Below are 13,871 nucleotides of genomic sequence, written 5' to 3' on the forward strand. Positions count from 1 at the left end.
TTTGCTAGTATTTTGTTGAGGATTTTTGCATCTATGTTCATCAGTGATATTGGCCTGTAGTTTTCTTTCTTTGTGACATCTTTGTCTGGTTTTGGTATCAGGGTGATGGTGGCCTCGTAGAATGAGTTTGGGAGTGTTCCTCCCTCTGCAATATTTTGGAAGAGTTTGAGAAGGATAGGTGTTAGCTCTTCTCTAAATGTTTGATAGAATTCGCCTGTGAAGCCATCTGGTCCTGGGCTTTTGTTTGTTGGAAGATTTTTAATCACAGTTTCAATTTCAGTGCTTGTGATTGGTCTGTTCATATTTTCTATTTCTTCCTGGTTCAGTCTCGGCAGGTTGTGCATTTCTAAGAATCTGTCCATTTCTTCCCGGTTGTCCATTTTATTGGCATAGAGTTGCTTGTAGTAATGTCTCATGATCGTTTGTATTTCTGCAGTGTCAGTGGTTACTTCTCCTTTTTCATTTCTAATTCTATTGATTTGAGTCGTCTCCCTTTTTCTCTTGATGAGTCTGGCTAATGGTTTATCAATTTTGTTTATCTTCTCAAAGAACCAGCTTTTAGTTTCATTGATTTTTGCTATTGTTTCCTTCATTTCTTTTTCATTTATTTCTGATCTGATCTTTATGATTTCTTTCCTTCTGCTAGCTTTGGGGTTTTTTTGTTCTTCTTTCTCTAATTGCTTCAGGTGCAAGGTTAGGTTGTTTATTCGAGATGTTTCCTGTTTCTTGAGGTAGGCTTGTATTGCTATAAACTTCCCTCTTAGCACTGCTTTTGCTGCGTCCCATAGGTTTTGGGTCGTCGTGTCTCCATTGTCATTTGTTTCTAGGTATTTTTTGATTTCCCCTTTGATTTCTTCAGTGGTCACTTCGTTATTAAGTAGTGTATTGTGTAGCCTCCATGTGTTTGTATTTTTTACAGATCTTTTCCTGTAATTGATATCTAGCCTCATAGCATTGTGGTCGGAAAAGATACTTGATACGATTTCAATTTTCTTAAATTTACCAAGGCTTGATTTTTGACCCAAGATATGATCTGTCCTGGAGAATGTTCCATGAGCACTTGAGAAAAATGTGTATTCTGTTGTTTTCGGGTGGAATGTCCTATAAATATCAATTAAGTCCATCTTGTTTAATGTATCATTTAAAGCTTGTGTTTCCTTATTTATTTTCATTTTGGATGATCTGTCCATTGGTGGAAGTGGGGTGTTAAAGTCCCCTACTATGATTGTGTTGCTGTCGATTTCCCCTTTTATGGCTGTTAGTATTTGCCTTATGTATTGAGGTGCTCCTATGTTGGGTGCATAAATATTTACAATTGTTATACCTTCCTCTTGGATCAATCCCTTGATCATTATGTAGTGTCCTTCTTTGTCTCTTGTAATAGTCTTTATTTTAAAGTCTATTTTGTCTGATACGAGGATTACTACTCCAGCTTTCTGTTGATTTCCATTTGCATGGAATATCTTTTTCCATCCCCTCACTTTCAGTCTGTATGTGTCTCTAGGTCTGAAGTGGGTCTCTTGTAGACAGCATATATATGTGTCTTGTTTTTGTATCCATTCAGCCAGTCTGTGTCTTTTGGTGGGAGCATTTAATCCATTTACATTTAAGGTAATTATCGATATGTATGTTCCTATTCCCATTTTCTTAAATGTTTTGGGTTTGTTATTGTAGGTGTTTTCCTTCTCTTGTGTTTCTTGCCTAGAGAAGTTCCTTTAGCATTTGTTGTAAAGCTGGTTTGGTGGTGCTGAACTCTCTCAGCTTTTGCTTGTCTGTAAAGGTTTTAATTTCTCCATCAAATCTGAATGAGATCCTTGCTGGGTAGAGTAATCTTGGTTGTAGGTTTTTCTCCTTCATCACTTTAAGTATATCCTGCCACTCCCTTCTGGCTTGCAGAGTTTCTGCTGAAAGATCAGCTGTTAACCTTATGGGGATTCCCTTGTGTGTTATTTGTTGTTTTTCCCTTGCTGCTTTTAATATGTTTTCTTTATATTTAATTTTTGACAGTTTGATTAATATGTGTCTTGGCGTGTTTCTCCTTGGATTTATCCTGTATGGGATTCTCTGTGCTTCCTGGACTTGATTAACTATTTCCTTTCCCATATTAGGGAAGTTTTCAACTATAATCTCTTCAAATATTTTCTCAGTCCCTTTCTTTTTCTCTTCTTCTTCTGGGACCCCTATAATTCGAATGTTGTTGTGTTTAATGTTGTCCCAGAGGTCTCTGAGACTGTCCTCCGTTCTTTTCATTCTTTTTTCTTTATCCTGCTCTGCAGTAGTTATTTCCACCATTTTATCTTCCAGGTCACTTATCCGTTCTTCTGCCTCAGTTATTCTGCTATTGATCTCATCTAGAGTATTTTTAATTTCATTTATTGTGTTTTTCATCGTTGCTTGGTTCCTCTTTAGTTCTTCTACGTCCTTGTTAAATGTTTCTTGCATTTTGTCTATTCTATTTCCAAGACTTTGGATCATCCTTACTATCATTATTCTGAATTCTTTTTCAGGTAGACTACCTATTTCCTCTTCATTTGTTAGGTCTGGTGTGTTTTGACCCTGCTCCTTCATCTGCTGTGTGTTTTTCTGTCGTCTCATTTTGCTTATCTTACCGTGTTTGGGGTCTCCTTTTCACAGGCTGCAGGGTCGTAGTTCCCGTTATTTTTGGTATCTGTCTACAGTGGCTAAGGTTGGTTCAATGGGTTGTGTAGGCTTCCTGGTGGAGGGAACTAGTGCCTATGTTCTGGTGGATGAGGCTGGATCTTGTCTTTCTTCTGGTGGGCACATCCACGTCTGGTGGTGTATTTTGGGGTGTCTGTGGCCTTATTATGATTTTAGGCAGCATCTCTGCTAATGGATGGGGCTGTGTTCCTGTTTTGCTAGTTGTTTGGCATAGGGTGTCCAGCACTGTAGCTTGCTGGTTGTTGAGTGAAGCTGGGTCTTGATGTTGAGATGGAGATCTCTGAGAGATTTTCGCCGTTTGGTATTACGTGGAGCTGGGAGGTCTCTTGTGGACCAGTGTCCTGAAGTTGGCTCTCCCACCTCAGAGGCACAGCCCTGATGCCTGGCTGGAGCACCAAGAGCCTTTCATCCACACGGCTCAGAGTAAAAGGGAGAAAAAATAGAAAGAAAGAAAGAGGATAAAATATAGTGAAGTAAAATAAAGCTATTATAAAGCAAAGCTATACAGACAAAATCTCACCCAGAAGCATATACATATACACTCAGAAAAAAAGGAAAAGGGGAAAAATTAATATATCCTGCTCCCAAAGTCCACCTCCTGAATTTGGGATGATTTGTTGTCTATTCAGGTATTCAACAGATTCAGGCACATCAAGTTGTTTGTGGAGTTTTAATCCGCTGCTTCTGAGGCTGCTGGGAGAGATTTCCCTTTCTCTTCTTTGTTCGCACAGCTCCCGGGGTTCAACTTTGGATTTGGACCCGCCTCTGCGTGTAGGTCGCCTGAGGGCGTCTGTTCCCCGCCCAGACAGAACGGGGTTAAAGGAGCAGCTGCTTCAGGGGCTCTGGCTCACTCAGGCCGGGGGGAGTGAGGGATACGGATGCGGGGCGAGCCTGTGGCGGCAGAGGCCGGCGTGACGTTGCACCAGCCCGAGGCGCGCCGTGCGTTCTCCCGGGGAAGTTGTCCCCGGATCACGGGAGCCTGGCCGTGGCGGGCTGCACCGGCTCCCGGGAGGGGCGGTGTGGAGAGTGACCTGTGCTGGCACACAGGCTTCTTGGTGGCGGCAGCAGCAGCCTTAGCGTCTCATGCCCGTCTCTGGGGTCCGCGCTGATCGCCGCAGCTCGCGCCCGTCTCTGGAGTTCGTTTAGGCAGCGCTCTGAATCCCCTCTCCTCGCGCACCGGGAAACAAAGAGGGAAGAAAAAGTCTCTTGCCTCTTCGGCAGCTGCAGACCTTTTCCCGGACTCCCTCCCGGCTAGCTGTGGTGCACTAACCCCTTCAGGCTGTGTTCACGCCGCCAACCCCAGTCCTCTCCCTGAGATCCGACTGAAGCCCCGAGCCTCAGCTCCCAGCCCCCACCAGCCCCGGCGGGTGAGCAGACAAGCCTCTCGGGCTGGTGAGTGCTGCTTGGCGCCGAGCCTCTGTGCGGGAGTCTCTCCGCTTTGCCCTCCGCACCCCTGTGGCTGCGCTCTCCTCCATGGCTCCGAAGCTTCCCCCCTCTGCCACCCACAGTCTCTGCCCGCGAAGGGGCTTCCTAGTGCGTGGAAACCTTTCCTCCTTCACAGATCCCTCCCACAGGTGCAGGTCCCGTCCTTATTCTTTTGTCTCTGTTATTTCTTTTTTCTTTTGCCCTACCCAAGTACGTGGGGAGTTTCTTGCCTTTTGGGAGGTCTGACGTTTTCTGCCAGCTTTCAGTGGGTGTTCTGTAGGAGCAGTTCCACGTGTAGATGTATTTCTAATGTATCTGTGGGAAGGAAGGTGATCTCCGCGTCTTACTCTTCCGCCATCTTCCCTTATCAGTCATATCTTTCCATTCTTTTAACTTAGTGTACCTATGACCTTATGTTAAAGTGTGTCTCTTGTGAATAGCATGTAGTTGGGTCTTATTCATCTTGTCAACCTTTGTCTTTTAATTGGGATATTTAGTTCGTTTATATTTAATGTAAACATTGAGGTGGTTGACTTTAAGTTTTGCCACTTTGCTGTTTTCTAATACTCTTGTCCTTTATTATTTTAATCAATTATCTTGATTTCATGTTATCTCCTTTACTGGATTTTTTTGTTATACTTTTTCTCTATGGTTCTTTTAGTGATTCTTCTAGAGATTATACTTCTTGACTTTACAATTAACCGTAAATTAGTATTCTTACCACTTTATGAAAAATGAAGCATCTTACAACAGTTTAACTCCATTTGCCCCCTCCTGCTGTTTGTGCTTTTGTTGTATATTTCTGTTCTACATCCCCACAAGACATTATTATTGTCGTTTATTTATAAAACAACATATAAATATAAAGGTGTATGTACCTGGGTATATGTACATGTATATATTAAACACACACACACATTTTAAGTGCTCTTTGTTCTTTCCTGCAGTTCTGTTCTATGTTGGGCCATTTTACTTCAACCTAAAAGAATTTCTTCTAGTATTCCCTAAGGTCTGCTGGGGATCAGCTTTCTTATTTTTCATTTATCTGTATTTGATTTTTTAAAATTGATTCCAATTTTCTGTTGAGATTCTCCATATTTTTATCTATTAGTCCCCATCTTTTACTCTCAATATAGTCATTTTAAAGTTCTGTGCTAACTCCAGAATCTGAATTCCCTCTAAATCAATTTTTCTTGTTGTTTTTTTTTTTGTCTTAATTTTTAGTCACTTTTTACTGCTTCAGGAATTTCATAATTTTTGATTGTGTGCCGGACATCATGAATAAAAACATCATAGAGACTGAAGATGCTATTACTTTGCACCAGAGAAGATTTACCCTTTTCTCTGTTAATCAGAGTGGCTCATCATTTCAGTCATTTCAGGAATTTTACTAGGTCAGAACTGGGTTGGAGCTTTAGTTGTCTCATCCTACCTATGATTTTTCCTAATTTGTGGCCTCCCTGGATTTTTGCTGTAAGCCTGACAGGTCTTTGATTCTTCAATAAATACAGTCAGTTATTGACTTCAGTCTTTCAGATGTTTGAATTCAGCTCTTTAGGCTCTCAGTTCTCACAGCTTCAGAGTATGGCAAATGTAAGGAGAGACCAGCTATGTATTTGTTGCCGTTACACTTTCTCAATGAAAATTTGTCTCATAAACACTGAAACATTGCAGATGATTTCACTTTTTCTGACTCAGCCCCCTTCTTGGGGATGGCACTTCTGGGTTTTTACTGTGAGTCTGGTAGGTCTCTAATTCCTCACTTTGGAAAGTTCTCTCCCTCAGCATTAGGTATTTAGCTTCCTGCTTTATATAGGTTCAAAAACTGGCAAATGTCTTGAAGAGGAGACCTAATGATTGTCACAGGCCCCTTTATCTAGTGGGATTTGGTTTGTTAGTGCCATGACTGTGCAGGAAATTTCACTCTGCTTTCTCGGCTCAGTCCCCCATCATCCTATACCACCCTGACACTAAGGAAATGTCCTGTGGGGGAAATCGGCTTGACATTCTGCTAGATTTCACTCCATCATGCCAGCAAATGAGTTCATCAAAAGGTACGGTGATTTCTCTTTTCCAGTGGAGTATGTCTCCCTACACCAAACCCCTGCTCCAAATCTCTAAATGTCCCTCTCTAGCATATTAGTTGATATTGTTTCTTGATTGCTTCCTTAGCTCGATGATCTTTTATTCAAGTTTGTTTGTTTGTTGCAGCAGGAGTGATGGCCTGTGCCTACCTAGTGCAGGCATATTATTATTATGGAGATATGGGTTTGGTCCCAGACACCACAATAAGGAGAATACCATAATAAAGCAAGTCACACGAGTTGTTTGGTTTCCCAGTGCATGTAAAAGTTATGTTTATGCTATACTGTAGTCTATTAAGTGTGCAATAGCATTATGTCTAAAAAAAGTACATATCTTAATTTGAAAGTAGACTTTAAGAATGCTACCCATCATCTGAGCCTTCAGCAAGCTGTAATCTTTTTGCAATAGTAACATCAAAGATCACTGATCACAGATCATGTAACAAGTATAATAATGAAAAAGTTTGAAATATTGTGAGACTTACCAAAATGTGACATAGAGACACGAAGTGAGCAAATGCTGTTGGAAAATGGCACCACCAGTAGACCTGCTTGACACAGGGTTGCCACAAACCTTCAATTTGTAAAAAAAACAAAAAAAAAAAACAAAAAAGGCATTATCTGCAAGGTACAATAAAGTGAAGTGCAATAAAGTGAGGTATGCCTATACATCCTGCCTCAAAGTAGAAATCCTATTTAGATCACCTTTAATTTCTCTCTATGATATATTAATACTTTTCTGTTTAGGGTTCTTACATTTTTTATTATACTTATTATTAGGTATATGATGTTTTGATGTTAATGTATATGGCATTTTTTTAGTTTTTAATTTTATAACTTTTCAGACACAAAAATGTTAGTGGAATTTTTTAATGTTTGGTCTCTTATCTGGCAACTCTTCTAAAAACTAACTGATATTCTAATAAGTTATCTGTAGATTGTTTTGGATTTTCTGTATCCTTAATTATATCAAATATGGAAAGTGACAGTATTATTTCTTCCTTTCTTAGCCTTATATTTCTGATTTCTTTTTCCTGCCTTACTGCTAATGCCATTTAATACTTTTACTAACAGGTTGAATAGAAAAGGTAAGAGTTGGCATTCTTATTTTGTTCCTAATCTTACAGTGGACATTCTCCACATTTCACTATAAATAGGATGGTGGCTGTAAAGTTTTTTGTAGTTTCCCTTTGCTATGAGTTTTTAATCATACATAATTATTGAATTTTATCAAATGCTTTATCTGACTATACTGATGTGATCATATACATTTTCTCCTTTATTTTGTTGATGTGGTGCATGACATTTATTGATATTTGAATGTTAACTCACCTTGCATTTCTGGAGTAAAACAACTTGGTAGGAATTCACACAGACACACACACACACACACTCACACACATTCACTCACTCACGCTACATTTGATTGTCTAACATTTTGTTTATCATTTTTGCTTCTATATACATAAGGGAGATGGGCCTATTGTCTTTTCTCATAATTGTCCTTTTAATTAGTGAATAGTATATAGAGGGTAGAGATTTAAAAGACCTTTTAAAAGGTCTTCTTCTTCTGTGATATAATACAATACAGTATTACTCCATTTTTTAAAAATGACCTTTTTTATTTTCAAATAATTTCAAATCTGCAGAAAAGATACAATCCCTTTACCTCTCTCCCAGTTTTTCCTATTGCTAACATTTATACATTACTATTAACTAAACTTAAGACTTTTTTTGGATTTCACCAGTTTTCCCGTTAATGACCTTTTTCTGTTCTAGGACCCAATCCAGTATATCACATTCCACTTAGTTAGTTGTCATGTCTCCTTAGTCTTCTCTGGTCTATGACAGTTCCTGATTCCTTCCTTGTTTTTCATGATTTTGACAGTCTTGAGGAGTATTTGTCTGATATTTTGTAGAATTGTTCTCAGTCTGGGTTTGGCTGATGTTTTTCTCATGATTCGACTGGAGTTACAGGTTTTGACAAAGAATACCGCAGAAGCGAAGTAACCGTCTCATCACATCATAACAGAGAGTATGTAGTGTCTCTGTGACATCACTGGTGATGTGAAACATCATCACTTGCATAACATGGTGTTTGCTTGGTTTCTCCACTGTAAAGTTACTTTTTCTCCCATTTTATACTCTCTTTGGAATTCAATCATTAAGGCCAGCCCAGGACTGGACTTAAGGGGAAGATTAAGCTTCACCTCCACCTCCTTGGGGAGGAGATGGATGCCGGGGGGGGGGGGGCGGGGGGAGGTTACCTACATATGGAATTCTTCTGTTGGCAAGATTTGTCTTCTCCCTCCCTCCTATTATTTATGTATTTATACACTCATTTATTTACTCCATTATGTTTTAATATGGATTCTTTATAATCTATATACATAATTACAACCTTAAAAACCTCTGGTTCCCCCACTGACATATAAACTTCTTGAGGAAAGTCTTTGTTTCTTTTTTATTTTTGTACACTCTGTGCGTTTAGCATAGTCCCCTAATTTATAGTGGACTTCCAGTAATTATTTTTTAATGGATATGTTTTCACTTCAACTGAAAAGTACCCTTTCCTTATATAATAGCATTCTAAATCCAAAATAAAAGTAGATTTTAAAATAAGTAAAAGTAAACTCATGCATGATCACACTGTAATAAGTATGTAAAAAAGCAAAGGGTACTGCAGAAATAACTTAACCATTTGAGTTGGATGTATCTCCAAAAAATATTGAAGCCACATTTGGAAAGAAATTACAGTATTTGATAAGCCAAGGATATGACCTGCTGTGTGCTTTCTCTTTTTTGTTCAGATCACCAAAGGAGATTAAGACCCCGTTTTCTCCCTTCTCTGGAAAATTATCATCTGATGCAGTCACTCAGATAACAACAGAAAGTCCAGGAAAAGCCATGTTTTCATCTGAGATTTTTGTTAATGCTGAAGATCGTGGACATGATATTCCAGAGCTCAGTACACAGAAGTTGGGCAAAGTTCCTGTCAAGTTTGCTTCACCATCTTCAGTCCAACAGATTACTGTTCCTCATGGCACAGATGGTAAGAGAATTTTAGGTCACATTACCAACTTTTGTGTGTAATTAAGAAATTTCTTGATTGGGTCTTTCTAGTTAGAAAACCTAATTTTAATTTTAAGCATTAGGTTGTACATGATTATATCATCTTTTATTTACAAAGCTCTGAAGAGAATATAATTTATTATGTTTTTACTTCAATTTCTAGTGAAGTTAACAACCTATGTGAAACTCATGCTACTTGTGGTTGATGTATTTTCAACTCATAATACTTGTCATAAGAATGCAAGTAGTTCATGAAAACATAAAAACTATAGAGGTTCAATTTTAGGGAGGTAGATAATTATTTGGCATTGTTTCTTTTACTGTTGTTTTGCATGATACAGTGAACAGATAGCAAACACAATACCAGTCTATTTCTTGCTCAAGAAACGTTGAGCAGGGACCCAGGTTGACTGTTACTTTGCTTTCTTTAAAACATGGAACCTTGGATTCATCATCATAGTCAACTGGAAGGGACGAAAAGCATGGAGGAGCACATGTTGGGAGGCTTTTATGGGCTCGGCCTAGGTGTGGCCCACATCACTTTCCACTGACTAGGAATAGTTTAGCTGTGCTTTCCGGGATGAAGAAGAAATGAGTTTTGGTGAACAGCTAGCAATTTCTACCATAAGGTCTACATTTAGAGTGTTCCTATGCTATCATGACAGTGATATTTTTATAGTGCTTATACTATATAACATTCAAAATTATAGCAAGTTATTTTCTTTTTCAGACCAGTAACTGGAAAGTTAAGTTCCCATTCTACCTCCAAATGAGGGTGGGAACTTTAAATTACTAATTTTAAAGTATTCAACAGTTTGTACAAATCTATTCAAAATATAGTTTAAGTTTTCCTACTTGTGCAAAAAGTTTATCTGTCTGTAGGTATAAATGGAATATGCCTAAATGTATAAAGAAAATTGCTTAGTTCCACATTTAAATTGCACTGAATTTAATTTGAATAAATACATTTCTATGTTGAAATGGTTATATTTCTTTTCTTTTTTCTTTTTAATTTTATTTATTTTATTTTTGGCTGTGTTGGGTCTTCATCGCTGCGTGCAGCCTTTCTCTAGTTGCGGCGAGCGGGGGCTACTCTTCATTGCGGTGCACGGGCTTCTCATTGCGGTGGCTTCTCTTGTGGTGGAGCACGGGCTCTAGGCGCGTGTGCTTCGGTAGTTGTGGTGCATGGGCTCAGTAGTTGTGGCTCGCAGGCTCTAGAGCGCAGGCTCAGTAGTTGTGGCACATGGGCTTAGTTGCTCCGCGGCATGTGGGATCTTCCCGGACCAGGGCTGGCACCCGTGTCCCCTGCATTGGCAGGCGGATTGTTAACCACTGCGCTATCAGGGAAGCCCGAGATGGTTATATTTCTTATACATTTTTATTGTGAAATAAAATTATGCCCCCAAAATGTATAGTCTAATAAATATCACACAGAACACCTTTAATGTGTCAGTTACCTATTGCCACCGTGATACTGTATAAGAACCTCGAAAATCTCAGTGCTTTATAACAACAGACATTTGCTTTCCTCACTCATAGGCTTATGAGTCAGTTGGAGTTTGGCATCAGGATGCAAAAATGGTTTGGGTCTGTTCCACATGCTTGTACTGAAACCCAGGCTACTCTGGGCTATGCTGTTTTCATGTTGGTGGCAGAGCACAGGAGAGGAAATCCAACTGTGAAAGTGTATTTTATACCTCTTCTGACATCAAATGGATCAGTCTATATAGAGCGCACAGTTCATGGTTTTACCTTTACATACAGGTACTTGGTAGAAAGGACTCCTTTAAAAGATAAATATTATTTGGTTTAATAATAAAATATTTTTAACTCTGTGGATTCCGAAGTAAAATTTTAAAAAATATTTTAAAAGTATACAGAATAGCATGTTGAATTTATGACTATGTGTCCACTGCTCTGAATAAACAAATTAAGAGTAATATGCTATATGTTTATATTTAGTTCCATTTTCAAGTTTTTTGAAGAAATAAATTTTATGGTTGGACTTTCTTCTTTACCCTTCTCCAGTCCTTTCTTTCTCTCCCAGGAACGACCATTATTTGCTGAATAGTCGCTTATTCCCCCAGAGTTGGCAGTCCAAAGTAACTTTAAGACTTCTGCATCCAAACATAAAGTTGTTGAGAATTTCAAAAGCCACTTATCTTGCCTCTGAATTCTCCATCTCCACATGGTAGCCATTCTTGCTCTGGGTCAATTGTAATTCTGCCCAATTGTTGTTGTCCATTTTCTGCAAACTTTGAACTAAATGGTAAATTTAACCATCACTACCAAGCTTTATATACACTGGTGGAGGAAGAAAACTTCTAAGTCAATATTCTAACAATAATGACTACAGCAACGTCCAAAGAGAAGTAGAGGCTACAGCCTATTTTTCCTGTTATTTAAATTCTTCCAGCCTCTATACATTTCCTCCTTCTCCTTGAATTCAGCCAGGTTCTCATTGGCTGGGGTTTTGCCTGATAGGTTGGTACAAGTATTCCTAAGTAGTCTAAGACTTTGCTAGCCCAGCATAGGTTTAAGGTAATTTTTTGCTAATTTCTATGACCAGGCTTGGTAAAGTGGTCCCCTAGGTGTAAGCCATACTCCTACTGACTTTCTTTTTTTAAGGTAACCTTATTTCTCCCTGATAGTTAAGGTCAATTGTAGTTTTAGTCAACACTATGGCATCCTATTCCCTGTATTGTTTCAGTGACATAAAGAATGTAAAATGACTAGATGGCTCCTGTCTCCTGGTAGAAGTGCCCCTCCCTTATTTCTAAGATCTTCCATCAAACAAAGCAGAGTCACAGAGATAGAAAGCAAAAGATTTTAAAGGCTTCTGCCTTTGTTCCTAAATACATGCATTCTGTCTGTGGGATAGGCAAGTACCATATGTGGTTCTGAGCACATGCCATATTTGGTAAGCTGGCATTCCAACCTCAGAAAGTGATGCCTCCCAGCTTGTGCCATAACAGTTATCAGTAAATTGTTCACTCACTTTTTTTTTTTGAGTTTACCATAGCTGTGGGTGATCAGGCTTGTGATGAGAACAGTGACTCCCTTTAGGCATCAGCCTTTTGTCTCATTTCCTTCACTATGAAGTCAGTTCCTTGGTTGGAAGCAGGGTACTAGTGATATGGATTCCATGTCAAATCATCAGAATGATGGAGTGGTCAAGGATGGTAACACAATTCTAAGTAATATGAAAGTTGTTATTGCGTCCAGAATGAAGGAGGTCTCATTCTACTCTGGGACTATCAGACTCTGTCTAGAGTATTTTGATTTTTATAAACTAGACATGGGCAACCAGGAGTCCATCTAGAGGTGATTACAGGATGCAAGAGAAGACCATGGTCTATAAGGATAAACTGAAGAAGCTGTTGTGTTTAATCAGGAGAAGTGGTAGCTATCTACAAAATTCTATTTGAATGAGCAGTACAACCCCATGAATACTGAGGAGTAACCTAAACAAGGACTTTATAGGACTCGTGTGATGGAAACACTAATCCTTTGTGTAGGCCTAGAAAAGGACAGTAGACTAAAAGAAGGGATGGGATATTTCTGAATGGGAAAATTGAATATTTAAAGATGTCATTTATTCCCAAATGAATTTAAACTCTAATGTAATTCTGCTCAAAATTCTAATGGAATTGTTCTTTTGAACTTGTTTAATTGATCTTAAATTTTTTCAGGAAGAATAATAAAGAAAATACTGGAAAAGAAGAGTAATGGGGAGGATAAATTTTAGCAGCAGCCAGTGGAGTGTTTTAATGGGATGCCTGGAAGTTGCAGACATTATTCTCACCCTTGACCTATGGGCCCAGACTTAGTCATATGTCCATACATGTCTGCAAGGGAGATTGGGAAATACAGTGTACAGATGAGCAGTATGTACCCAGCTAAATATCAAAATGCTGTTACAGAGAGAGAGTTTCTGCCACATCATGAAAGAAAAACAAGTGTATAGAAAAAGATTTCAGGGACTTCCCTGGTGGCGCAGTGGTTAGGAATCCACCTGCCAGTGCAGGGGACACGGGTTCGAGCCCTGGTCCGGGAAGATCCCACATGCCGCGGAGCAACTAAGCCCGTGCGCCACAACTACTGAGCCTGTGCTCTAGAGCCCGCGAGCCACAACTACTGAGCCCATGCTCCACAACTACTGAAGCCTGCGTGCCTAGAGCCTGTGCTCCACAACAAGAGAAGCCACTGCAGTGAGAAGAGTGAGAAGCTCGCGCACCACAACGAAGAGTAGCCCCCCACACCGCAACTAGAGAAAGCCCGCGTGCAGCAATGAAGACCCAATGAAGCAAAAAAAAAAAGAAGAAAAAGATTTCATCTTCTATAATAATCAAATTACTACCATGTCACAGACATTTTAGAAAGAATTTTAGCAGTTAGTATTTAAAAAAAAGAAACTTTATAAATGACAATTTTTCACTCTGAAATCAGAAAATTTATGTGAAATGGGGCAGCAGGGGAGAATGGGTATGCTATAAACAGGAAGTCTTTATTACAGAATTCTTTATTATTGAAAATTTAATCCAGCCTAAATTTTTAACATTATGAGAAGGGTTAAATACACTTAATGTGTAGTATAATGATAAAAAATGT

General features: G+C 39.1%; 1 protein-coding gene across 2 annotated transcripts in view; it reads left to right on the forward strand.

Annotated features, from left to right (window-relative positions):
• Positions 1–13,871, forward strand: part of ALMS1 (ALMS1 centrosome and basal body associated protein) — a 223,286-nt gene that overhangs the window by 131,098 nt on the left and 78,317 nt on the right. For both annotated transcript variants that reach the window (XM_061168580.1, XM_061168579.1), the window contains one exon: positions 8,999–9,240. In XM_061168580.1, coding sequence (XP_061024563.1) covers positions 8,999–9,240 — 242 coding nt within the window. The remainder of the gene's footprint in view (positions 1–8,998; positions 9,241–13,871) is intronic.

The sequence above is a fragment of the Eubalaena glacialis genome, chromosome 14 (genome assembly GCF_028564815.1).
Source record: "Eubalaena glacialis isolate mEubGla1 chromosome 14, mEubGla1.1.hap2.+ XY, whole genome shotgun sequence".
Taxonomy (NCBI): Eukaryota; Metazoa; Chordata; class Mammalia; order Artiodactyla; family Balaenidae; genus Eubalaena; species Eubalaena glacialis.